Below are 26717 nucleotides of genomic sequence, written 5' to 3'. Positions count from 1 at the left end.
ACCACCACCCCGAACTCCCCTGCCCTCTATTCAACCCCCCTGCTCCCTGCCTCCTTACCATGCTGCCTGGAGCACCGGTGGCTGGAGCTGGGCCACGCTGCTGCCGCTGCCACCACGCAGCACAGAGCACTGGGTCAGGCTGGGCTCTGCAGCTGTGCTGCCCCAGGAGCTCACAGCCCTGCTGCCCAGAGCGAGCTGAGGCTGTGGGTGAGGGGGAACAGTGGGGGAGGGCACGAGGGCGAGCCTCCCGGGCCAGGAGCTCGGGGGCCAGGCAGGACTGTCCCGCAGGCTGTAGTTTGCCCACCCCTGGACTATGTGATGACAAAGCTGCTGGGAGGCGTAAATACAAGATGTGAAATTTAAAAATTCATCTTTAAAGGATTTTTTTCCCCATGTGACCTTTTTCATGTTACTATGCAAAGTCATAACATGTCTGCTCAGTTAGAGCTTCAGTAGCTTGTCCCTACAAGACCACATTCGGAACCACATGCAGGAGACCATAATTCATGTGTGCAAAGAAGGTCACAGTGGTTAGTTCATACATCAAGAGAATAAATTAGTATAAAATTCACAGTTGAACAGATTGGCTGTAGCTATCACCAAAATGATACATCTCAGTTCATCCTCTTAGTCTTAACTGAAACAAGAGTGGGGGGGAGGGATAGCTCAGTGGTTTGAGCATTGGCCTGCTAAACCCAGGGTTGTGAGTTCAATCCTGGAGGGGGCCATTTAGGGATCTGGGGCAAAATCAGTACTTGGTCCTGCTAGTGAAGGCAGGGGGCTGGACTCAATGACCTTTCAAGGTCTGTTCTAGGAGATAGGATAATCAAAATCTTAATTACATTTAATTTTAAAAAATTCAAATAATGAGGAAGAGAATCGTTATGTCACATCTCTGATCTAGAAAGTCTCCCTTAAACAAATTTTTTGAAAGCACGGCAAAGGGCCAATTTAAGAAAGATATGGAATCTCTCAGAAAAATAACTTTAATCTTTCATAATACTAAATTATTTCTGTCTTCTGTCAACAAAAAATAAATTTTCACAAAGTGTATGATCTTGGGAAGAAAGATTTCTTTGCAACAGCTGAATAAGGAGAAATTCCAGAGGAATTTAAAGCCTTAGAATTTTAAGATTCAAAAAAGGGTTCAAAAAAGAACTAGATAAATTAATGGATGGATGGATAGGTCCATCAATGGCTATAAGCCAGGATAGGCAGGGATGCAAAACCATGCTCTGAAGTGGCCCTAGCCTCTGTTTGCCAGAAGCTGGAAATGCATCACTTGATGATTCTGTTCATTCCCTATGAAGCATCTGGCATTGGCCACTGTCGAAGACACGATACTGGGCTAGATGGACCATTGTCTGACTTGGTATAGTAGATCTTATATTTCTATGTTCGTAAGATTGTTATAAAATGGCTGAAAGTTTGTATTGAGTTAATTCCCAATACATACACATTACAATTCATAGAATTTTTAAGCTGTTCTGTCTTCCTTGGCATCTTCAATAAATGCCCGCATTTTACGGCTTCAGAGATTTCAAAATCCAAAGTAATCCCTTGCATTTTTGGTTAGCAAATCTTAGCTCTCTATTGTTAGATGAGAGCCATTAGTGTCTGGTGTGTGTGGAGGGGACCTAATTGTACCTTGTCCCTTTTGTGGTCTCTTTAAGCACTTATTTGTGGGTTGTGTTCCTTTATACATTTAAAAAAAAATTCTAATTATGTCACAAGACTGAGATTGACTGCTGTATAAGGTGAGAATAGAGCACTTGCTCTCCAATGTGCTACAATTGTAACTAGGCAGAACAGCTTTTGAACACACTTTTCGCTCACATCTTGCTTATCAAAATGACTTTTCTTAACCCCTATGTTTGTGTTTCTAAACAGTCTGTATCAGCATTTGCTCCTGTCTGCAACCCAGTCCAGTGTCCCTGGGGGAAGAAAGCTTTTGGTGGATATCTGGGATCAGATCTAACTAAATGGGAGGTATGTGTGGGAGAGTCCAGTCATTTAATGAACTGTAAAAGAGCTTGTGACTGCACTATGTAGTAGGGAAGCAAAACATGAAGTGATGACTTCTGTTTGAATAACACCATGTTATCCCATCACCAAACATTGAATCTGACTGAACAGTACGTGTGTGGATACTGATCACCATCATATGGCTGGCTCGCACTTTACAAAAAACATACATTGACAGGAGGCTGTTCTTACCACATAGAGACAGTAAATTCTCTCCTCACTTCTGAAGATTTTAAATTGTGAGAGAAGTAGAAATATGAGCAAGCTCTGGCTCTTCATCTGTTTCCTGGAAACATTGAACAGATGAAAATCTGCTCCCCTTTTTAGGGTGATGAAATGCTCTGAAGCAGTGGTCCCCAACCTTTTCAGTGTGGCGGGCGCCTGACGACTAGCCGCCGAGGAGCATGGCTGCTGGACAAGCAGCCGCTGAAATGCCACCGAAAAGCAGCAACGCCAACAAGCGTCGCTGCCGAAATGCTGCCGAGAAGTAGCGTCAAGAGGTGCCGCCGAAAACCAGCGGCATTTCAGTGGCAGCGCTTGGACATTGCTGCTTTTCCGGCGGCCAGTAAGTGGGTGCACATAGATGCCACGGCGGGCACCGCATTGGGGACCCCTGCTCTGAAGGCTCCCCTTAAGTTATGTCTACGCTACAAGTGAAGTGTGATCATAACATGGGTAGGCTAGCTTTAATTGAGCTAGCACAGGTAACAATAGCAGTGTAGATGTGGTGGCATGGGCTTCAGGACAGGCTAGCAACCAGAATATGTAGTTAGACTACCTGGAGGGCTTGTACACTGGCTGCTCGCCCATGCTGAAGGCCATGCCACCTCATCTACACTGCTATTGTTTCCTGTACATTTAGATTAAGTTAGCACGGTATGCCTGAGCTACATTCACTTGCAGAGTCGACGGACCCAAAATGTATATTCCTGTGTTCTCTGTGCACAAAGGATTTGCTTCTTATAGTGGCAGGCAAAAGAGGAAAAACGTGTTGGTCAGAGATCGGTAAGTGAGTTCTGTAGGAGCAGGCTGGCAAAACGTTCGGTTCTTTAGTCGTGATTAAATACTATGGGCATTGATACCGGTAGAACGGGATTTGAGTCAGTGAGATAGATTTAAGGTTTTGGCCTGAGAGCCCCAACTTTGAACTTACTCGATAGTTTGGACAGACTTTTAGTGTAAACATTGTCTTAGACCCCAGTTTGTTGCAGTCCATATCCCTATCCTATCCTAAACAATAATTCTAACCCAATTTGGTAGTATAGTTACTAGGTGAAGAAAATTCTCAAAAATGTTGTTACTTTTAATTAGTTTAATTTTATTTCTACAGGCATATGATGCTACCCATCTTGTGAAGTCTTATCCAGATTCTCATCTTGACATCTTAATTGATCAAGGCAAAGATGACCAGTTCCTTTCAGCAGGGCAGTTACTGCCCGACAACTTTATTGCTGCCTGCACAGAGCGGAAAATCCCTGTAGTCTTTAGATTGCAACAGGCAAGTACCAAAAAGTACCTTTTTGGGGGGAAGCAGGGTGGGGGTGTCTAATGCATCCATTCCATAATTACTGGGTTGACTCTGTGTGCCTAAAAAGGTGAAGCAGCTAGCCAGAGACAGTCCCAGTCCTGAAATAGACAAGACAGGCAAAGTGATTTGTCCAAGGTCACACAGCAGGTCAATGGCAGGGGGAGAACAGAGAGCAGCTCTCTTGACTCAGTGCAGTGGTGTATCCACTAGACCCCACTGACTTAATTACTTTGACCACTATAGGGGGAGCTGATTTTTAGTTTAAACATTATAGGGTGTTTAGAGTGCAATCCAATCTACTGGCGACATGCTGATGAGGAAGAAAATACATGCATTTTGTTGGAGATAAGTATCTTGCTCTGTTTTTAATATAATATTGCAGTAACCCATCACAAAAGCATTATGAAGAAAGTGTGCTCTTATCTGATTGATCATCTGTATACATTTAAACCACATAGTGGCGTTTATAGAGTGGTACATTGTTGGTTTTGGCTGACAGGATAAGTCAGGAGGCAAAGAAAGAACCCTCCCTTTCCTGCAGCATTATGGTGTAGAGTCGCAATAGCCTGAAATTCTTCAGGGTTTTTGAAATGACTCCATCCTATCTGCCATGTCCTTCCAAGATAGCTGGTGCCTGCACAGCAGGTGTATTTATGGAGTGTGCCCATCTTCATCGGGATGGGAGAGCCTAGTGCACAGCCAGTTTATGTAGCCTCCTAGGGCTAGGACAGGCCCTGCATAAACCTGAAATAGCCTCCTTACTGCCTTCTTACAACGAGCACACAGCGAATGAGCCGTCACTAACAATGCTTGAAAATCCAGTTCCAACGCCTTACCATTAAGTACCTTGAATTGCTGAATCTGTTTTTCTCTTACTAGGGCTACGATCACAGCTACTTCTTCATTGCGACGTTTGTTAATGATCACATCAGACACCATGCAAAATACCTCAGTGCTTGAAGCGTAGGAGTCTCTTTTGTCCAGTACAAGTCAATATATACACAAATGTTAACACAAATCAGTTGCTGAATTAGTGCCTATAAAATGGAGCCATGCTGATAGTAGTGCTAAAAATCCTTAATTCTCTTTGTGTACTTCAGAATAAATATTTTGAATGTGTTCATCTGCTTTGAAACTTGTTTAACCATATTGGGAAAAACATCCTAAGGGTATGGCTCAGAATAGAAATGATCATTTAAGTGTTCTTGTTTTTAAACAGCATATTGACGTAGAATGTCTGTGGTCTCAAGACAGTGCAGACTGCAGCAGGAGGGTATGTGGAGAACTAGTACCACACTAACTTTCAATTTGTCTCTCATTCAGCACTGAACAGAATAACTGGACAATTTTGAATACATGGCTGAAAACAATAGCAAATTAAATGGATTTGCACTCAAGTGTTTGTCTCCTGCCTATTGAAATGTATTTCCAGGTTAAAATCTGCAGCTCTTGATGGAAGATGCAAACAAACTTACACTGTATTGTTATCAACCATTCCCCCTTGTTAACATTTAACCTGTAAGTGGGAGTGTAAAGGGACTCTGAAGGCAGCTAGCTGAAATCAGGTCTTAAAGAGAGCAGTTCATCCTTTTTATGACTTATGGTTCCCCAGAAACTTACTCAGTGGCAAAGGCTAGAGATTCTTCTAAGAGAGGAATAAAGGTCTGTGGCCTAATTAGTTTGAGGGATGGATACGCAGGGGGATAGACATAAAGAAACTAACAAGGAGAGCATTGGGGAGCAGATTCTGCCACCTTTTAGTACCTTACTGTCTGAGGAGAAAAGGGGGGCTATTTTACATGAGTAAAGGGTAGCAGAATCTGACTCTTGTACCAGATTTAAAATGATTCCCCATGGTGTGTAACTCTGCCTGCTAATTTGGGGGGGGGGGGGAAATACAGTCAGCCTAGTCTTAACTTGGGGTAACGCTCTAAAATCCTAGTGAACACGTGTGTCTCTACTTAAAAAGGCTTTTATGATGGGACAGGATTTAGCCAACCTACTGTAGCTGTTCACCATGCCCTATTTGGATCCAACAGCCAGTCCTTCCTCTCCCTCCTCCAATACTGGTACCGGCTATTTCAGCCTGGAGCTGGAGTAATAGCTCGACTGCTATACGACAGCTTTGGGGGGAGAATTTTTTACCTACAGCAAGTCCCTGAAAATACTTGTGGTCCACAGTTAGGTTTGAGAACCGCATCTTAATCGAGCGTATGGACAATCTCCTCCTGTTCGTGATCAGATAACATCCTCATGTAACACATTGCGGTTGCTTACATGAACAAGTAGTAGGTCAGTAATGTAATTTCATGTCATCAAATAGAGGACTTAGGAACAAGCTTTCATCCAACCATCCATACTCCAGAATCTCCTGCTCAAATCTTGATTTCCCCCCCTCCCCCCCTCTTCTGGACAGAAAGGTTAGTAGTTGGGCTTGTGCAGAAAATGTTTGTTTCCAGAACCAACACATCACTTGACCTCTGTTCTACTTTGACAGACCCCACTGACTGCAGTGTTAGGGAGACTGATGCTACATAATACCTTTATATTTAATGATTGCTGGCTTAAAAACTGCCCAGAGAGCTTAATGAACTCTTCAGTTACACATGTTGATAGTCCAGCAATAGGTAAGGCAGGGGAGGGCACGATGTTGACTATGTGGTCACTTTCCCACCACTAAAGCAGTGACTGTAGTGCTCTAATTCTCTACAACACGTAAAACAAACAACCACTCACCACCAAGCAGGCTATTTTCTGTGTTGAAAACGTAGTGGTAGAACTGCTAGCCTGAGAGAGGATATCAAATACCAGTTTGTAGCCTGCAACCAAAATTCAAAGCCATGATTTTGGGAAACACATAGATGTGATTTTCCTTAAAGACTCGGAAACAATTCTGCTCTTATTTAATGGCAAGCTAGCCTCTGCTCCCCCCGCTCTCTGTATGGGGACAGCTTAGTATTTCAGACAGTTGTAAGTCAGTAAGATTTCAAGCAACTGGGAAAAAAAATAGTTCCTTTCCTTTCACCTAATGGACACTCACAGCAAGTCCTGTGCGGGTACATGACAGTACAAAGCAGGGGTTGGCAACCTATGTCACGCGTGCCAAACACGGCACACAAGCCAATTTTGAGTGGCACGCTGCCTGCCCGGTGAGAGGAGGGGGGGCGGAGGGCTGTAAAGCGCCACACTGGGGGAAGAAGCGGGGGAGGAGGGAAGCTTGGCTGCCACAGGACCAAGCTTCTGCCTTCTACCCCCGCAGGGGAGAGCAGTGTGTGGGAGGTCCTGGTCCCCTGCCCCACTCAGCCCCCCCGTCCACCGCTCTCCCCTGCTTGGTCCTGTGGCCGGCAAGCTTCCCTCCTCCCCCGCTTCTTCCCCCAGCGTGGTGCATTCCAGCCCCTCCCTCTCCCTGCCGGTGATGGCCTTTGCGAGGGGGAGGGGGAGCAGAGCCGAGCCCAGCGTGCTCGCTGATCCGTAGAGCAGACAGAGAGGTAGAGATGGGCCTTGGGGAAGGGGGTGGAACAGGGCATATCCCTTCCAGCCCCCTGCCATGAGCCGCTCAGGGCAGGAGGCTGGGAGCACCCCCATGAGTCGAGCACCCCAGCCCTATGCCCTGCACCCCCACCGCCCCCAGCCCTCTGCCCTGACCTCGAGTCGCCCCCAACACCCAGCCTTCTGCCCTGCACCTCCACACATCCCCAGCCCTCTGCCCTGACCTCCCCCACAACACAGCCTTCTGCCCTGCATCCCCCACACCTCCCCCAGCCTTCTGCCCTGCACCTCCACACATCCCCAGCCCTCTACCCTGAACACCCCCCAACACCCAGCCCTCTGCCCTGCACCTCCATCCCTCCCCCCCCCCCAAGACTTATAGAGAGAGACCTTCTAAAAAACTTTAACATGTATTACCGGCACACGAAACCTTAAATTAAAGTGAATAAATGAAGACTCGGCACACCACTTCTGAAAGGTTGCCTACCCCGGTACAAAGTTTAAGTGACTGCTACAAATGGATATTAGAAAAGCTGCACTGTTTAAAAAAAAAAATTACATTAAGACAAAGGTCTGATCTCCAGCACACTGGCACCCTTGGCAAACACGGTATTTGGCCAGCTCAAATGTTCTAACAAGATCTCAACCTTGTATTGCTGTTGTGTGTCATGGTATAGGACACCTGAGATGGCGTGGTAACTCCTCTTACCCATGCTGAATGAAACGGCTGCTATGTTGTGATAAACACTTCGATTTTACTATATGTAGCAAAGTATGTAAAAAGTCTCTTTCCTAATTCATTCTGAAATAGCCAGTTAACTTAAAACAGCAGCATTTGGTGCTGTGATTAGTGCCTAGAGCATGGAGTTTGAAGTATCTTAAAGGCTGGAAGATTATCTTTTGGGCATTACAGGCAGCCGTTGACTTATGACAAACAACACGTTTATTAATTGTCACGTTTTGACTTTACAACACTTGATCTGACGTTCCTATGGGAAATTCATGTTATGTTTTCAACTTAAGATACGATTTTCAGGAACCCATTGTGTCGTAAGTCTGAGGACTGCCTGTATTTTATCTGTACCCTTGTGGCACTGGGAGCCAGGACTCTTTACGCCACTGATGGTATTGCAGGGGTAAATCACACAGGGCAGGTCTTCACTACAGGGGGAGGTCGATTTAAGATACGCAAATTCAGCTATGCGAACAGCATAGCTGAATTCGACCTATCGGAGCCGACTTACCCCGCTGTGAGGACGGTGGCAAAATCAACCTCCGCGGCTCCCCGTCGACGGCGCTTACTCCCACCTCCGCTGGTGGAGTAAGAGCGTCGATTCGGGATCGATTGTCGCGTCCCGATGAGACGCGATAATTCGATCCCCGAGAGATCGATTTCTAACCGCCGATTCAGGGGGGTAGTGTAGACCTAGCCTCAGTCTCTTTGTTGCAGTTTCCATATCTGTACAAAAGGAATGATAGCACTGCCATGGGACTTTGCAAACAGTTAATTTAACCTCGCTTGAAATTTGTACCACGTTCATCTCAGTGAGCATGAAGTTAATTTTTCAGTGAAAGCTAGAGAGCTTCAAATCAGAATGTGCCATCTAGAGGGGATTTCCATTATACCTCTCTATGCATGCAACTAAGCAGAAACCATTTTAACAACAGGTATAGAATTCCTACTAGTATCTCAACAGCCATTTATCTTTCTACAGTAACAAGTGCCAGGCATTTGGGTGCTATAAGGTATTAAAAGCAGGTGTGAAAAGTTGTGGCATTTCCTTTGAAGTAAAATTTAAGATTTTACTCCCTGTATGCTTTTTTAAAGAAGATGACATCATTAATGTATCCTAAATATAATAAAATATTAAACAGGATCATTTAACAATGGTAGGGTTAGTGGTAGCAAATGCAGATCACCACCAGCCTCTGAGAAAAGCAGGCTCGTATTTGTTACATTTACAAGGTCTATTTTTAAAATCTCATAGTTCTGTGGGTGATAAGGAAATGCAGCTCCTGCCTGAGTCTTAATTTACTTTCCAGCAAGAGATCTATTACAATATCAGCTTCCATGTTGAAACACCAGCCCATATACAAGTTTGGATACAGAAAATACCTGTTGCCTTTTCTATTAAGAATGCGGAATCACTTACTATCCTAGAGCAAGTTTGCTTTGCTGACAAAACTTAGCAGCAGGGATGAGTCTGATACTTTCTTTTAGAGCTGATTTTCAGAGGCAGTGCAAGTGAATGACGACGTTTTAAAGGGGCTCGTTCCTATGAGGTATTGTTTTAGAGCACTGCACAGTGGAGGAGGTTTTATAAAATTAACTCTGAAAGAAGCTGGATTCGTACACAAGTCCCAGCTCCATGACAGCAATAAAATGCCTTGCTCCTTTGGCTACCAGTTGAAGTCATTGGGAAGGCAGGTTTTGGGGAATTGGATACCTCTCGTTCTCATACCACTGAAACACTGTCCATTTCTTCACGCTGACCTCGCTTCTTCCTGCCAAGATTTGGTTAGCTTGCAATAACTGACGTGACAAATAGCACTAGCACAAATAGTATTCTCACACTTCTTATCAACCTGTCTGTACTGGGCTAGCTTGATTATCACTTCAAAAGTTTTTTTTCCTCTTACTTAATTGGCCTCTCAGAGTTGGTAAGACAACTCCCACCTGTTCATGCTCTCTGTATGTGTGTATATATATATCCTCAATATATGTTCCATTCTATATGCATCCGAAGAAGTGGGCTGTAGTCCACGAAAGCTTATGCTCTAATAAATTTGTTAGTCTCTAAGGTGCCACAAGTACTCCTGTTTTTTTACAAATAGCACTGTGGCTCTACCATTTGTGATGCCATCAACTCCTGCAGCAGAAATACGGAATCCTTGATTCAGCAACAAAGCTAGTTCAGCAAAAAGGTTGTTTATCTTTAACCGATCCCATAGAAATTCACCGCTGCAGGCCTGCAGGCTTATACACTGCCCATGTCTCCTTAATGCAGCTGCTGTAACACATTACTCCGTACCTTTGTCCCTGTTTGTAGAACAATGGAGACATTCTGCTTTCCAGGAGTCCCGCCTTCCTATTGTTTACCTCCTCATCTCCTTTCTCTAGCCACTGACTGTGGTGTCAATATTCACGGTCTTGTCTGTCCAATTTAGAGCTCAGTGCTTACCACCAAAATCAAGGGCACTACTCAGGGTAGTTTTAGGGCCTCAGGCCGTGGATTGTAAAGGCTTCAGGAAAGAGACCTGTTTTACCCTGCTGTACAGAGCAACACACATGCTACAATAAAACATATGCAGCTGTAGCGGCTATTTGAATTTGGAGGACAAAAGGTAAAATTATTTTCCTTATCATACACTTTCTTTTTAGTGGGTAGTTGCAGGTCTGTAATCACAATCAAATACGTTTCTGCCTTTAATCCCACAGAGATAGATTCCTGTATTTTTTTTCCCCACAGCTCTACTGCCCCAAACTGTGGGCAAATAAACTAGAAACTGGAGGAGGATCATAAAATAATCCAGTTAAGGTGTTGACTGATTTAAGCAGAGAAGTAAGATAGCTACATAGATTTTGCTGTTCTCTCAGCACAGAATGCATCAAAGAAAGTTTTTACAGTGAAATACAGCTATGCTATAAGAACACACCCAGAACAACCCAAACATTACAACTGTCTATTTGCATGTGTGTATTGGGGGCGGTTCTAGCAGCTTGTCTGGAGAAACAGATTCTGGAACAGCAAAGGGCCTTTAGTTAGGTCTGGCTTGAACTTTGGTTTCTAAAAAAAAAAAAAAAGGCATTTTGCTTCTTTTACTTGCTTCTGATTTCCTCCAACAACTATAGATTTATTGTACAAATTCTCACTCACAGGATAGTAAATGAATACAAATAAAATGATTTAATTGCAGCTACAGTAAAGTTTGCACTATATACACAATGTTCACTGTTTATGGTATTGTTAGGAGGCCATGCATTTTTTATTGCACATATAAAGTGTACAAAGATTCATGAAATTCTCTTTTTAGCCATACAGGTTAAGATTGCATAAAAAAAGCCATATTACAAAATATTTAGCACTATTTACAGCCAACTTTAAGCAAATACTGAAAGTCACTACTAGGAGAAAAACAAATTTTAATGTTGAAAAAAATAGGATTTGTCAAAATAATAATTACAAAGCTTCATGTTGCCATATATACATTGTAAAAAAAATACTCAGGAACCTGCATTTTACCCCTCGATGCAGCAATCAATATTCCTATTTATATAGTCAATTTTTGAATGCTTTTAAAGTTTGATATACTCTGAGTTGAAAACCTATTTTCTTTACATTGTTCATGCTATTTCACAAAACCAGTATTTGTGCAGCTCTGTAAAATATTAAAATACATTTTAATTTAGTGTTAAAGTGCACAATACATTTTATAGGAAACCATATGCTAGCTGCCAGTCAAAATTGCAATGTAAGTCAATGTTCCCTCTATAGAACAAAAGCTTTTGCTTTGGTTGGAATAACTGAATATTCCATGCATACTGTATGTGTCATTATATTGTCTTTGAGTTCACATTTCCCCACCCCCAACAGATTGTTGTCAATGTGTACCATAATCTGTGATGTCAAAAATACAAGGTCTGCATTAAAACACTGTATATATTCAGGATTAAAAATTAATTCATTGGAATACTGGTGGTTTTTTAAATGCAGTGTCTTTCTGTGTGAACACGCATATCACTCTGCCTAGATTATGCAATATTGTTACAAGTGTCAACATTCTTTCAAACAGGTTGTTTTTTCTCTCTCCATAGCCTCTTTCTCTATTTAATTTGCCCTCTACATTGTCTCACTTTTGCTGTAATGCATTTCAAACTCTCCTTCCTTAAATGTAACATGGACCCCTAACAGCCATCCTTTTTACCACATGCTACTTCCCTGTCTTGTTTGCCTAAATTACTTACATCACTAGATTTCCATACCAAAAAATGGATGTTCAAAAGATTGTGAAAATCACTGTGCTAGAACTTTTCTACCTAAAATACTTGTCTGAAAATGACTGAACAATAAATTAAGCTTTAAAACCTCCTTTTGAGATTAAAAGTAACGAAAAAAACTTTATTTCCTACTGCTGAATTGGGACAAGGGGTCTGATCCTGCAAACACTCACTACAGGGCAGTGTGCGTAGTAAGATGAGAAATCCCACGGAAGTACATTAACTACAATGAGACCGCTCACAGTAGTAAGCCCTACAACCTGCAGTCCATATTTGAAGGATCATGTCTTTACAACTGCCTAAAACAACTGTAATGAAATTATATTTTCTCTTTTTTAAAAAAACCAAACATATATTTGACTATCTAGAAAACTTTCTATGTTCACCTTTCTTGTGCTATTTTTTATTTGTTCCGTAGTGCTGTATCCTTTTAAGATTACCCAAGTACAGTGCAAAATTATATTTCAAGACACGTGATGCTAATGCACATCAGTTATTTTGTTGTAATAAAAGTTTAATGTCTTGTGCATAGTAAAATAAGTATCAATCAAAAATATTTGTTCACATTTATGTTTTCAAGTTTAATCTTTCCTTTTTTTTTAATAACAGCTATATACAAATAAAAAGGTGTGCTTCTCTTTAGTTCAACCAATTTCATCTAATGGGGGTGGAAGGAAGTGCTGCTGGAATGTTGGAAACTAACTGGAATGCAGAGAAACTATATTAATCTTCCACAAACCCCAAAATAAAGAATGCCGTCCCAGCTAACAGTTCTTTTCATTAAAGCACCTATTTTTGTTTACTGTTTATCATACATATTAGAAAATACGATTATGGAGATCTAGAATTACTGCACACCAAGTAGAATAAAAAATAACTAAATATTTATATTAAAATAAAGTGTTTAACCACAAAAAAGCAGTAATAAAATACAGTTTCCTAATTTATATTTTGCATCCAAAGGATGAATAACAACTCACTAATAAATAATATTTATATAAATATTTTGTCTGAATATTTTTAAAGGGCAATGGCCTGAAGCAACTGCAAAAAACCAAAACATGTTAAAATTCAGATAAAAAGAAGATGCTCTTGCTTTAATAAGATGAACATATTTTGCTGCAAGGCAGCTGTACTCCACACTTATGTAAGTGGCAGAGAGGTGGCTGTTTTAATGGGTGCTGTACAATTTGAGCTATAAAAGCAGTGAAATGCCAGTTTGCTTTATAAAATGATTATTAGTTTGCAGTTCAATATATACAGATAGTCTGAAAGATGATTTCAGTTCAGAAATGTAGGAACACTCTTTTGGAGCAGAAGGATATTTTTCAATGCAGTTTGAAAAGACGAGCAGTGTTTTGATACTTTTATGGCACATTGGAGCTGATTACAGCAGAAATAGTAGTTTCATGTGAATAAAGCTTGCTTCATTGTGGTTACATCTAGTAATGCTTGAACTGTTATGCTCACTTTTACCAAGCCCTTTTCTTCTAGGATGTGATGTGGTAGGCAGAGCTTCTCCTAGAAGAAAAAACAAAAGAGTAAAGATTAGACCACCTAGCTCTTATTGCAAAATCTTGCTTTATGCAACTACAGCTAGAAAGCAGTTATCACAACAATCAGGAATCATTTAATTAAAAAACTTTCTATGCCTCTTACAGAAATAATTATCTTGTTTTGCTGATGGCATACTTGGCCTAGTTTGAGATTTTTAAGGGTTCTGGGTGACTATAGGGCCAACAGGAAACCATCTTATTCTTACATTTAAAAAAACTCAAAACATTTTAACACCATTAAGATTCGCAGTTAGTTTTCAGCAATAAGTCTGATGGTACATTCATTTAGCATGTAATCACTGTAAAAAAAACAACATTACAGGCAATAGTGAGATACTGTGACATACGCCCATTACTTTTAAAAAAAATTCCTGGGGTGAAATCCCAACCCTACTGAAATCAAAGGGAGTTTGTCCACTGAATTCAATAGTGTCAGGTTTTCACCCTGGAATATAAACCTTGAACAGCAGTGATTACAATCAACAGATTGAAACATGAACAACATTTTACATTTAATGGAATGATTTTCCAAATGATTGCAAAGTTCTTTACAAATTTACTTTGATGTACAAAGGGATCACTTCATCCATCAATGGAATGGAGCAGCAACTGTCAGAGGTGAAACCTACCAGTGCTACCATCAGAACGAACAAACTTTGAGTCTATTATTTTGACTCTAATGGTAGCTAATACCAGATCTTTCAGAAGGAGGTGCAAGAAACCTGTGGCTACATCTACACTACGGGGGGGGGGGGGGGGGGGGGGGTCGATTTAAGATACGCAAATTCAGCTACGTGAATAGCGTAGCTGAATTCGACGTATCACAGCCGACTTACCCCGCTGTAGGGACGGCGGCAAAATCGACCTCTGGGCTTCCTGTCGACGGCTCTTACTCCCACCTCCGCTGGTGGAGTAAGAGCGTCGATTCGGGGATCGATTGTCGCGTCCCAACGGGACGCGATAAATCGATCCCCGAGAGGTCGATTTCTTCCCGCCGATTCAGGCAGGTAGTGTAGACCTAGTCTCAGATTGAACCATTATGGAATAGTCTGCCAAAGGGGAAGTTTATTCCTAATCTCCATCTGTTAGTGGCTGGTTTATATTTTCTAAAAAAACCGGTTACCTACCTTCTGTAACTGTTGTTCTTCGAGATGTGTTGTTCACGTCCATTACACATTAGGTGTGCGCGCGTCGCGTTCACGGACGTCGGAAACTTTTTCCCTCAGCGGCTCCCGTCGGACCAGCAGGGTCCCCCCTCCCGCCAGAGCGGCGCCCCGCTCTAGTGTATATATATCCCTGCGGGCCCGACCCTCCCTCAGTTCCTTCTTGCCGGTGACTCCGACAGAGGGGAAGGAGGGTGGGAAGTGTAATGGACGTGAACAACACATCTCGAAGAACAACAGTTACAGAAGGTAGGTAACCGTTTTTTCTTCTTCGAGTGATTGTTCACGTCCATTACACATTAGGTGACTCACAAGCTTACCATTGGAGGAGGGTACGAGTCAAGGAACAATTGATTGAAGCACAGCCCTGCCGACCACCGCGTCCTCTCAGGTCTAATGATGGATTGCGTAGTGGACTGTGAACGTATGCACCGACGACCAGGTCGCCGCTTTACAGATTTCCTGGAGTGGAACCTGCGCCAAGAAAGCCGCCAAGGACACTTAGGCCCTAGTCGAGTGAGCCCTGATCTCCGGGGCTAGTACGTTGGCGAGCTCATAGCATGTGCGTATGCAAAGCACAATCCATGCTGACAAGCGTTGCGCCGAGATAGGCTGGCCTTTCATTCTCTCCGCAATGGCAATGAACCGTTGCGTCGACTTGCGGAATGGCCTGGTCCGTTCCAGATAGAATGCCAAGGCTCTACGGACATCGAGGGAATGTAGGCTGCAGTGGCTTGGGTCCATATGGGGCTTAGGGAAGAACACCGGTAAACAAACATCCTGCCCCATATGAAATTGCGTGACCACCTTAGGAAGGAATTTGGGGTGCGGCCTCAGTTGCACCTTATCCTTATAAAAAACTGTATAAGGGGGTTCCGAAGTGAGGGCTCTCAATTTCGATACCCTCCTCGCTGATGTGATGGCCACTAGAAACGCTACCTTCCATGAGAGGTGCATGAGGGAGCAAGAGGCTAGGGGTTCAAAGGGCGGCCCCATGAGTTTAGTTAGGACCAGGTTAAGATTCCATGCAGGGACTGGTGGGCGCGAGTAGGGAAACACCCTCTCCAGCCCCTTGAGGAATCGGACTACTGTGAGGTTGGAGAACACCGAAACCCCCAACTCTCTGGGGTGGAACGCCGATACGGTGGCCAGATGCATTTTAATTGAGGCGGGGGCGAGCCCTTGATGCTTGAGGTGCAGCAAGTAGTCCAGTATTGATGGGATGGAGGCCTGCAGAGGCCGTATGTGATGAGGCTCACACCAGTGGGAGAACCTCTTCCATTTGGCAAGGTAGGTCGCTCTTGTGGAGGGCTTCCTACTACCAAGAAGAATTTGCTGGACCTGGTGGGAGCACTTGTGCTCCGTATCGTTTAGCCAGAGAGATACCACGCCGTGAGATGTAGTGACTGTAGGTTCGGGTGGAGTAGGAGACCCCGGTCCTGCGTGATGAGGTCGCGATGGAGGGGGAGGGCGATCGGGGTGGTCAAGGATAGTTCCAGCAGGGTCATGAACCAATGCTGGCATGGCCACGCCGGTGCGATGAGGATGACTGTCACCTTGTCCCTGCGGGTCTTGAGCAGGACCCTGTGGATGAGCAGGAATGGTGGGAAGGCATACCTCAGTCTCCCCCCCACGGAATCGCGAAGGCATCTGCCAATGAGCCCGGGCTGAGGTTCTGGAATGAACAAAACTGAGGGCATTGGCTGTTGTCCTTGGTGGCGAAGAGATCCACCTGGGGAAACCCCCACCTCTGGAATTTGAATGCAGGACGTCCTCTTGTAGAGTCCATTCGTGCATGTGGTAGGACCTGTTGAGGCGGACTGCTAACCTGTTTTGGACCCCTGGGAGATATGCTGCCAGTAGGTGGACTGAATGGGCTATACAGAAGTCCCATAGGAGGAGCGCCTCATGACAGAGGGGAGAGGATTGGGACCCGCCCTGCTTGTTTATGTAGAACATGGCAGTAGTGTTGTCCGTCAGAACTGACATGCTGTGGCCTTCTATGGTAGCGTGAAAGGTCTGGCAGGTGAGGCGAACTGCTCTTAACTCCTTCAGATTGATGTGAAGCAACTTTTCTTCCCTGGACCATAAGCCCAGGGTCCACAGGTCCCCAAGGTGCGCCCCCCAGCCCAGGTCCGCCGCATCTGTTACTAATGTCAGAGTGGGTTGCGGGGTGGCGAAAGGGACCCTTCGCAAACCTGCTGCTGATCGAGCCACCAGTGGAGGGAGTTCGACATCCGAGCTGGGATTGTCACTAGTAGGTCTAAGGGGTCTCTGTTGGGGCGATACGTTTGGGCCAGCCACAAGTGTAATGGTCTGAGTCTTAGGCGGGCATGTCTGACTACATGTGTGCAAGCCGCCATGTGCTCCAAGAGTTGCATACAGCATCTGGCCGTGGTCGTGGGGAATTGTTGGATGGAGCTTACAACCCTTTGAATGGCCAGGAACCGTGACACTGGAAGACTTGCCCGTGCCTCCACCGAGTCCAGGACCGCTCCTATGAAATCCAGTCTCTGCATGGGGCTCAGTGAGGACTTGGGTACATTGACTAGTAGACCGAGCTTGCGGAACAGCTGTAACGCCAGTGCCACATGGGAGCGGACCTCGTCCTCTGACCTGCCCGCGAGGAGCCAGTCGTCCAAGTACAGGTATACCCGCATCTTTCTTTTCCGAAGAAAGGCTGCCACCACGGACATGCATTTCGTGAACACTCACGGGGCCGTTGCTAGGCCGAAGGGCAAGACCGTAAATTGGAAATGGTGTTGGTTGATGGTGAAGAGCAGGAAACGCTGGTGGGCCGGGCAAATGGCGATGTGAAAGTATGCATCTTTCATATCGAGAGCAGCGTACCAATCCCCCGGATCCAGGGATGGGATAATAGCGCCAAGGGAGACCATACGAAAACATGTCTTGACCAAAAATTTGTTTAGTTTGCGTAGGTCCAAAATGGGATGGAGGCCCCCTTTTGCTTTGGGAATGAGGAAATATCTGGAGTAAAACCCTTTCCCTCTTAGGTCCGGAGGGACCTCTTCCACTGCTCCTACTTTGAGGAGGGCCCGCACCTCCTGCATAAGGAGTTGCTCGTGAGAGGGGTCCCTGAAGAGGGACGGGGATGGGAGGGAGGGGGCAAGGAGAACTGAAGGGTGTATCCCGCCTCCACCGTGTGAAGGACCCAGTGGTCCAATGTTATACGGGACCAAGCACGGTAAAAATGGGACAGGCAGTCCCTGAAACATAGAAGAGGCTCCGGTATAAGGGTCAGTACGCTGTCCTCGATCGCAACTTCAAAACCCTTGCTTATTCCCGGCTGCGGCTTGCCTTGGCTGTGGCTTTGGCCCTGGTTAGGCGTGTTGTTACGTCTACGCCAGTTATTCCTGCCCCTTCTGCAGTACGGTTCCTGTCTAGGACGAGGGTGGCATTGCCTCTGCAGTGGTTGGGGCTTAAAGGGTTTCCTCTGTGTCACTGGAGTCTGCATTCCCATCGACTTGGGGGTTGCTCGAAAGTCTTTGAGGCTATGCAATCTGGCATCCGTCTGGTCTGAGAACAAGCCTGACCCTTCGAATGGGAGGTCTTGCAAGGTGTTTTGTACCTCTGGGGGAAGGCCGGAAGCCTGTAGCCATGCCGAGCGCCTCATCACCACTCCTGACACGACTGTCCTGGCCGCTGTGTCCGCGGAGTCAAGGGAGGCCTGCAAAGAGGTTTTGGCTACTGCCTTCCCCTCGTCCACCAGGGCAGCGAACTCTGGTTGTGAACCCTGGGGCAGGGAGTCCTTAAACTTGGAGACTGATGCCCAAGAATTGAAATTGTGTCTGTTCAGAATCGCTTGTTGGTTAGCGATCCTCAACTGGAGGACCCCGGACGAGTAGACCTTCCTACCAAATAAGTCCAAGCGCTTTGCCTCCTTGGCCTTGGGGGCCGGGGCTTGCTGGCCATGCCGCTCTCGTTCGTTGACCACAGAGACGACCAGCGAACAGGGTGCTGGGTGAGAAAAAAGGAAGTCGAACCCCTTGGAGGTGGCGAAGTACTTCCTCTCTACGCCTTTCGCAGTTGGTGCGCTGGAGGCCGGTGTTTGCCACACTGTCTTATAGTTCGATTGTACTGTCTTTATGAGCGGGAGTGCAATCCTGGAGGGGCCTTCTGGGCTTAGGATGTCAACCATGGGGTCCTCCTGCTTTACAGTCTCCTCCGCCTGCAACCCCAGATTGAGGGCTACTCGGCGGAGCAGATCCTGGTGTGCCCGATGGTCAATCGGGGGAGGGCCGGACACTGTCGTGCCCGTCCTCCTCTTCCTGCAACTCCTCGCCTACTGGGCGCTCCTCTGGGGTCTGTCCCATAGTGTGGGCCTGAGATGGTGCCGGGCTCAGTGCCGAGTCGGCTCTTTCTTGTTCCGGTGGTCTGGAGACCGTGGCCTCCTTGCGCAAGAAGGGGCGACCCTGCGGGGAGCGGGACTGGTGTCTCGAGGGGCCAGATCTCGAGGTCCTGGATGGGGGGCCTTGCTGGTGGTAAGCCCAAGGGGTCCAGAATGGCCATTGTCCTAGCTGACCCCACTGTGGGTGCCAAGGGGCTTCGTGTTCCCTACCGGCCAGTGTCCTGTGGGCAAATCTGCTGGACTGGCCCGAGTCTGCCTCCGAAACCACAGACGGTGACCTGGATGGCCACGGTGGTGCCGTGGGACAGTGCCAGTCCGGGGTCGGAGAGTAGTACCTCCGTGACCAGGACCGGGAGTAACGTCTTGCCGACCAGGACCTGGACCGGTGACCTCGGGACAGGGAACGACTGCGAGTGGTCGGTCTTGGGGATCGCGTGGCTGACACGTCCCGGTGCCTTCTCGAGTAGGCCTGCTGGGTCGGTGCCGGGCGCTTGTTGGGGCCCGACAGCTGTGCGGCCCTCTGCGCCGAGGGTAGCCGGGAGTCCACCGAGGCGGAGCTCGACCGTGAACGGTGCCAAGATGGTGACCGTGATGGGCGCACCATTGCTGGCTTGCCTCTGGATGGCAGTCTTGGAGGATTATCTTTGGCTTGGAGGGGGCCCTCAGCGGACAATTCGATAAGGTCCTTTGCTGCCTCAAACGTGTCTGGGGTGGAGGGCTGTTCTAAAAGCTCCTCCAGCCCTTCCTCCTCACTCGATGCGCCTATCCCAGGGCTCGACGGGCCTCTCGGCGCTGGAACCACTGGCACCGGGATCTGTCCTGGGGTCGCCACTCCCTTAGGCACATTCGAGGTCTTCACGGGCGCTGCCCTCTTATGCGGGGAGCGTCCTCGGGCCTTAGGTTGGCCCTTCGATTTTGCCGGCGAAGATGACCGGTGCCGGGGGTGGTCTTGCTGTGTCGGTGCCGTTGGCTTATGATGCCCTGCCGGTGCCGGATCACGAACCAATGCCGGGGCACTCCGCATCGAAGTTGACGGTGCCGCGGCCTCATGCGTTGAAGTGGAGGGCTGTAATGCAGCCTCCATGAGCAGCTGCTTACGGCGAAAGTCCCTCTCTTTCTTAGTCCTGGGCTTGAAGGCCTTACAGATCTTGCAGCGCTCTTTTTGGTGTGCTTCCCCCAGGCAACGGAGGCACGAGTCGTGGGGATCGCTTATCGGCATAGGCTTGCGGCACATGGCACAAGCCTTGAAGCCTTGGGCGTGCGGCATGCCCCGCAGCCCAGGGCCGGTGTCGGGATTGACCAACACCTAAAACAAAGGAGCTTAACTACTACTAAAGAACTGTTAACTGCTAAGATTAACACTAGGTACTAAAGAACTGATAACTGCTAAGAAGAACACTAACTATTAATGCTAAGGGACACTCTCAAGTGAGAGACAGAGTTGTTCCAACGCCGTCATGGACGGTAAGAAGGAACTGAGGGAGGGTCGGGCCCGCAGGGATATATATACGCTAGAGCGGGGCGCCGCTCTGGCAGGAGGGGGGACCCTGCTGGCCTGACGGGAGCCGCTGAGGGAAAAAGTTTCCGACGTCCGTGCACGCAACGCGCGCACACCTAATGTGTAATGGACGTTAACAATCACTTGAAGAAGAAGAATGTTTTGGCTAATACAATTGTGGATATTCCCATTCATAGAAACATCTAATTCTGTTTATCATCCTGCTAAACTCTGATAGCTAATGGCAATGAGTTCTATAGGTTAATTATGCAAAAAATGATTTATTAGCTTTAAATGTTCAATTCTTTTGAATGTCTCTTTCTTTTAGAACGTGAGATAAGGTAAGAAGGAGCATCTGATTTATCTTCTCTATACCATGCATTATTGTGTCTACCTCTGCCGTTTCTCGCCATATTCATCACCTCTTTAAATTAAACAGTCCCAATCTTTTCAATCTCTCTTTTTATGGTAGTCTTTCCCCTTCTCTAATCCTGAATAGAATATGGCATACCTTATATAATAATGATGTAATATTTTCTATCCCATTACTTATGCAGTCTAAATTTTGTTTCCTTTATTTAAAATTTTTTCCCCAGTGATAATTGGATTTTTTCCCAAGTCACAGTTCAGTTAGAACCCAATAATCTGTCTAAATGGCTGAAAATATTTCTTCTAATGCACATGGCCCTGATCTTGTTAACCATGAGAACTTCATCTGCCATTGTGCTTTACCTAGCTTGGATAGGTCCCTCTGAAGTTCCTCATGGTCATCACTAGCCTTGACTACTCTAAATAATTCTGTATCATTTGCAAATTTTGCCACCTCACTGTTCATTCCCAGATAACTGATAAATATATTAAACCACACAGGTCCTAGTATGGGTCTGTGTGGCACCCCACTGTTAACTTCTGGACACGATGAACACTGACCATTTATTCTTACCCTTCCTTTTCTGTCATAGCCTGCTTCCAATCTATGACAGTACGCCCTCTCACTCTAAGACTACTTACTTTCCTTAATAAGCTCATGTGTGGAATTTGGCCTGAACTCTTATAGAAAATGCCACCAGATTGTTAATGAACACAAGAGGTCAGGACCTCAATTATATAATCAAAATAGCATCTCCAAAAGTAATAAAATACTTTAGGCCTTGGTTCTATACTGTCTCAGAGGAAAAAAGTATCACAACACAACTTCAGGTAACACAGAGGTTTTTCCTTAGAGGCCTTCTGTCCAAGTTGTGTCTCAACCAGACTAGGCTTAGCTTGAGGTTGATTAATCATGGCACAAGGCTGTGCAGCTACAGGCCATAAATACTCCAATATAAATACATTTAGTAGCCTAGTTTAAAACAAGATAAAAATCAAACTCTGCATTTTACGTGTCAAATATAGGACAAAAAGGGAGATCCAGAATTTGTTCACAATTATTACATCTGCCACCAGCACTATAATTGATCTTTAAATGTAAAAGTGCAAGTATTTTTGACTTGTAACTTGTATCTTACTTGTGGCATGTGGTTATACCTCTGTATCTATGAGCATACCATATTTTGGTTTCTCTTATCAAATTCACTTGAAATTATTTGAGAAATGTAGGCTTCAAGATTGTGGGGTTGAGTGTGTCTGTGGTACAGATATGCCCCATGTCCTACAGCGAAGGTGCTGCAAGGTTCTGGCAGTCTGCTCAAGCTGGTTTATATTACATATGGAGTCTGTGGCTTTCCACCACTTTGGCTACTGTCTTCTCTTCAATGTGTTAGCTTTTGACACTATAATTCATCACTGAATTCACTGCTGTAATGAAGCACAGTATATCTAGTCAACAGTCCTGGCGCGTATTAATGTTGTGAGTATCTCTGACTAGAGTGAAAGGGACTTAACTGAAATCATACAAACAATCTCAGTGGGGCCAATCTTGTGTGACTGTGAGGTACTGCAGACTCTCAAAGGGTCAGGCAAGACTGTCATTAACTTCTGCTTCCTCATTAAAGGACATTTCTTTCTGGAGAGATGTACAGAGATCTTGTAAGGCTTAAAGTTCTTCCTTTAGATGCAAACTGTCATGTAACCTGATGTATGATTGGTAGTGGACTAACTAAATGATAAAAATGTTTTCAGTTTCAAATACAAGACAAAAACAAAGGTTTTCTTCACTTCTGGTAATATAAGGTTTATTCAAACATGTCTAATAGTTAAGGAACTGTGGTCAATCTAATGTCTCAAGACACACCTGCTCATAATGTCATTGGTTTTAGAATAAAATATTCTGATCTGTTATTTTCAGATAAAGAAGTCTTTACATTCTATACTGAATATGTTTTAAAGTCAGATGAAATTGTTTTAAAAGTTTTTTCTGCTCCCATTGGATACGGCCCTCCCCTCACCAGATAGGGATTGGGCTAAGAAAACCCAACGAAAAGGTGGTATGTTTGAGTTTCCTGTCTGAATATTGATCATTTCATTATCCTTACATTTTCAGATATGAAATTACTGTATATTAAATTATTGGACACTGAAGTGAATATTCAAAAACCAAAGAAAAACAGTTACAAGCCTTTGATAAGAGACTAAGGGACATCACTAAAAAAAATTCACTGCTGGTATTTGTAAGTTTGAATGCATTCGTAAAATGATATGTTTGTCCCAAATCGCTTCTATTGAAGCCAAATCTGTATCAAACACAGTTCAGTTTAAAGAGATTTATGCCTCACACTTAAAAGATTTTTATTGCAAAACTTACTCACTGTTCATCTCTAGCCACCTATATCAGTCAGAGCTTTTGTTTTACCTATTGATTTTTCATGGCTACAGTGTTGATTGTCTTACAATTAATCACAAAGAGTAATTACAATGAGTAAATGAGTTCAGTCATCCATTTTAAACCATAAAAACCTCCCCAATATCACTTTGCTTTCTCTTTAAAGAAAATGAATTAAACAGTCCAAAATCTAATATAATATTCTAGTTGAGTATAAAACCAGTACCTATGAGCTCTATTCTCAAATAAAGGAAGTTTTTTAAGGGCCCATAAAAAAGCAGACTCTAGGTTTAATTTCTAGTTTTTAAAGCATAAATAGGTCATACAAAGGAAGACAGTACTTTGTAACCAGCATGTTCACTTTCCCCATAATACATCTCCCTGTCCCTAAGCTCTAGCTTAGTTCCCTTATCTCTTTCACATGCTTGAAGGCTTCTACATTACCAACAAGAAAACAATGGACAATGCAAAGTTATAAAGAACAAACCAATAAACGAACACAAGGGTTATGTGTTTTGACAAATATCCCAGAACAGTTATTGGATCCTGTAGCATCCTACACAAAGAACACTCTCCTTTCACCTCATCGTTCTCTTGTTCACCTCAATAAAGAGTCTAAGTGCTGAGCTTTACAGTCCAGGTTTTTACATTGCTCCCACTATCTAGCACAACTTTCCTACCGCTGCACAACCAAATCCTTTTCTGAATCCCTGTTCTTTTCAAATCACACCTCAACAACATTCTATAACTTTTTTTTTAAGAGAAGAATCAAATCTTACTAAGACCATTATCCAAACTCCAAGGAACTCAGTAGGAGCCTTTCCAAAGACTTCAATGGGCTTTAGATCAGATCCCAACCCTCCCAATTACCCACATTCAATCATTCTCCCTGAAACTTGACCACTTCCTCCTCCTCCTCTTCTCTTCTCCTCTGTCCCACCACACTTACAAGTGCTACCTCTAAGACACAAGGAATGCACTTATCTTACAGCTGTCAAACAATCAGATGAGAGAAACTCGCTATATTATATAACACTATTGCAAAACTTTTATAGAATTCAGCAATTCTAGGCACTAGACTTCAGCTATGGAGGAACTCGCCCATGACTACAGTAAGACTTTAGGCAACTGACAGATTCTTCAAACATCTTTCCCACTTTTGGAAGCGAGTTCTCTCCATCTTAAACTGGCATAATACCAGTGTAACTTCACTAACTTCAACACAGGGTATGATTCATCTCTCAGTAGTATCTCCTTTGAAGTCAATGAAGTTATGTCAATGCAAAAACAGTGTGAGAGAGATGGAGTTGGGCACTACATTTCCAACACCAGTGACGGTCTCTGCAGAAACTGTCAGTCAATACAGAGGAAGGAACACCGATTTCTGCTTTGGTCATAGATGGGTCTTCCCACAACAACACATACGCCCTGATGAATTACCCAGGATCTAAGGTCTGCTTCTGCTTCTAATAAACTCAGTGGAATGAGTGAGACACCTAATCATTGCAACTAGGCTAACCACATTTTAAATTTAAATTAATCTTAATTTTAAAAGACGGATATAATTTTGACTGTTATTTTCAAATTTATGTCAAAGGAAGGAACAAACTTCTTTCAATCAAAAATGAGGCAAAATGTAACAATATAGAGAGGAGAGAGTCCGAGCCAGTAGGCTGCGCCACATAGCTACCAGCAGTGAAGATGATAAGACAAAGTTGTAGCCACAATTGCAAAAGCTATACTCAGAGTAATCTTCTAGCCATGGAACAAGATGGGTGATTTAGCTGGGGTGAAAGAAAAACAGGAAAATGACAGGAAGCAACAACAGGAGGATTCAGTATGAACTTGGCACTTAAACCTATCTCTATTTTCTTTGACATTAGTTGCCTTAAAGTCAAGGCTATTGCGTGAATTGGACTAATCTAGGCTAATCAACAACTTCAAGGCAATTAAAATACAAGTGTCTGTTACTAAGGGAGTGACTGTGGCCACTGAATCAGGTATGCACATCATAAAGTGATTTAATTTGCAGATGTTAACGTTCAGGACCCAGCTATATTTACCAGCAAAAAATGGAGAGTGAATGAAATTTTGCAATGTGGCAAGTGCTATTCTCTGCTCCTTCTGTTTCTTCCCCGCATTTGTAGACATAAGATTTCAGAAAAACTGAAATATTCTGAAAATGTTGCAACATGTAGCTTCTTAGAGATTCCAAATAAGAAAATGAATCTCATGTTTTCCACGTAAATAATTGGAGTCAAGTATTTTGAAATTTAAATAATCATTACAACAAAGAGGACTAAAATAGTTTTAAACAAAAACCTCTCAAATACTTTTTACAGTTTTATATACTATAGATCAGTGGTTCTCAAACCAGGGGTCCGAGGCCCTGGGGGTGGGGTGGGGCGTGAGCAGGTTTCAGGGGGGCCCCCAAGCAGGGCCAGCATTAGACTCACTGGGGCCCAGAGCAGAAAGCCGAAGCCCTGCCACATGGGGTTGAAGCCTGGGGCCTGAGCTCTGCCAGCCGAGGCTGAAGCCGAAGCCTGAACAACTTAGCTTTGCGGAGAGCCCTGTGGCATGAGCCCCCGCATGCAATTGGCCTGCTTGCTACCTCCTCAATGCCGGCCCTGGCTTTTATATGCAGAAAACCCGTTATTGTGACACAGGTTGGCTGTGAAGTTTTTCTAGGGCATTGGGAGGGAGGGGGGAGCTCAGAAAGAAAAAGATTGAGAACCCCTGCTCTAGATTTTACTTTTCATTTTTATACCTTTCCTTGTTCGTATCTCAGCATCACTGACGATATCTGCCCATCTCTGGGAACACTGTTTGTGTTGCAACAGATGGAGCACAGGAATTAAAATCATTGGTTTGGTGTGTGTGTATAAGTGGCTTTTAAAAACCTCACCGTGACAGATTAGTGTTCTTTCACATACATACGGCCTGATTTTAAGAAGCAGATTTCACATATGCATGTGCAATATTACATTCATTATTAACAGCGTTTGCAGTTGCTGTCAATAAGTAGCCTCAATGTTATGAACTGCACCTGTAATTAATTGTAGGCACAAATATTTTCAGAAACAAAATTTTACATCTCCAACTCAGAAGGCAGGCTGGGGGCCTTTTACAAATCAGGATCTTCAAATCTTCAAATAGATCAAATATTTTGCCTAAATACTTGATAATTTCACTTTAATATTCTTCTGTCGACTTCACGTAGTCTACAGCAGGGTTCAGAGCTTAGCTATGTCGCTCAGGGGTGTGAATTTTTCATACACCTGAGCGACGTCGCTGGGTTGACCTACCTTTCTAGTGTAGAGCTGACCTTA

The 26717-nt window shown here is 44.5% G+C and overlaps 2 protein-coding genes across 19 annotated transcripts in view; one reads left to right on the top strand and one right to left on the bottom strand.

Annotated features, from left to right (window-relative positions):
• Nucleotides 1-4672, top strand: part of ESD (esterase D) — a 29622-nt gene extending 24950 nt beyond the window's left edge. For all 4 annotated transcript variants that reach the window (XM_065593659.1, XM_065593655.1, XM_065593668.1 and 1 more), the window contains 3 exons: nucleotides 1891-1989; nucleotides 3356-3523; nucleotides 4433-4672. In XM_065593659.1, coding sequence (XP_065449731.1) covers nucleotides 1891-1989; nucleotides 3356-3523; nucleotides 4433-4513 — 348 coding nt within the window. In that variant the 3' untranslated portion in view covers nucleotides 4514-4672. The remainder of the gene's footprint in view (nucleotides 1-1890; nucleotides 1990-3355; nucleotides 3524-4432) is intronic.
• A 6259-nt stretch (nucleotides 4673-10931) lies between these two features.
• Nucleotides 10932-26717, bottom strand: part of LRCH1 (leucine rich repeats and calponin homology domain containing 1) — a 253247-nt gene continuing 237461 nt past the window's right edge. For 8 of the 15 annotated variants that reach the window (XR_010600758.1, XR_010600750.1, XR_006172727.2 and 5 more), the window contains one exon: nucleotides 13424-13562. Coding sequence is in view for 7 of the 15 variants with exons in the window: in XM_042842720.2 (XP_042698654.1) it covers nucleotides 13429-13562 (134 nt within the window). In the remaining 8 variants the exon portion in view is untranslated. Of the gene's footprint in view, nucleotides 13563-26717 lie in introns of all 15 variants that reach the window. The other 7 variants (XM_042842720.2, XM_042842717.2, XM_065593597.1 and 4 more) reach the window with 1 other exon arrangement.

The sequence above is a fragment of the Chrysemys picta genome, chromosome 1 (genome assembly GCF_011386835.1).
Source record: "Chrysemys picta bellii isolate R12L10 chromosome 1, ASM1138683v2, whole genome shotgun sequence".
NCBI classification, from domain to species: Eukaryota; Metazoa; Chordata; order Testudines; family Emydidae; genus Chrysemys; species Chrysemys picta.
The sequence above is the reverse complement of the archived record's forward strand: the minus strand, read 5'-3'. Positions and strand labels throughout refer to the sequence as shown.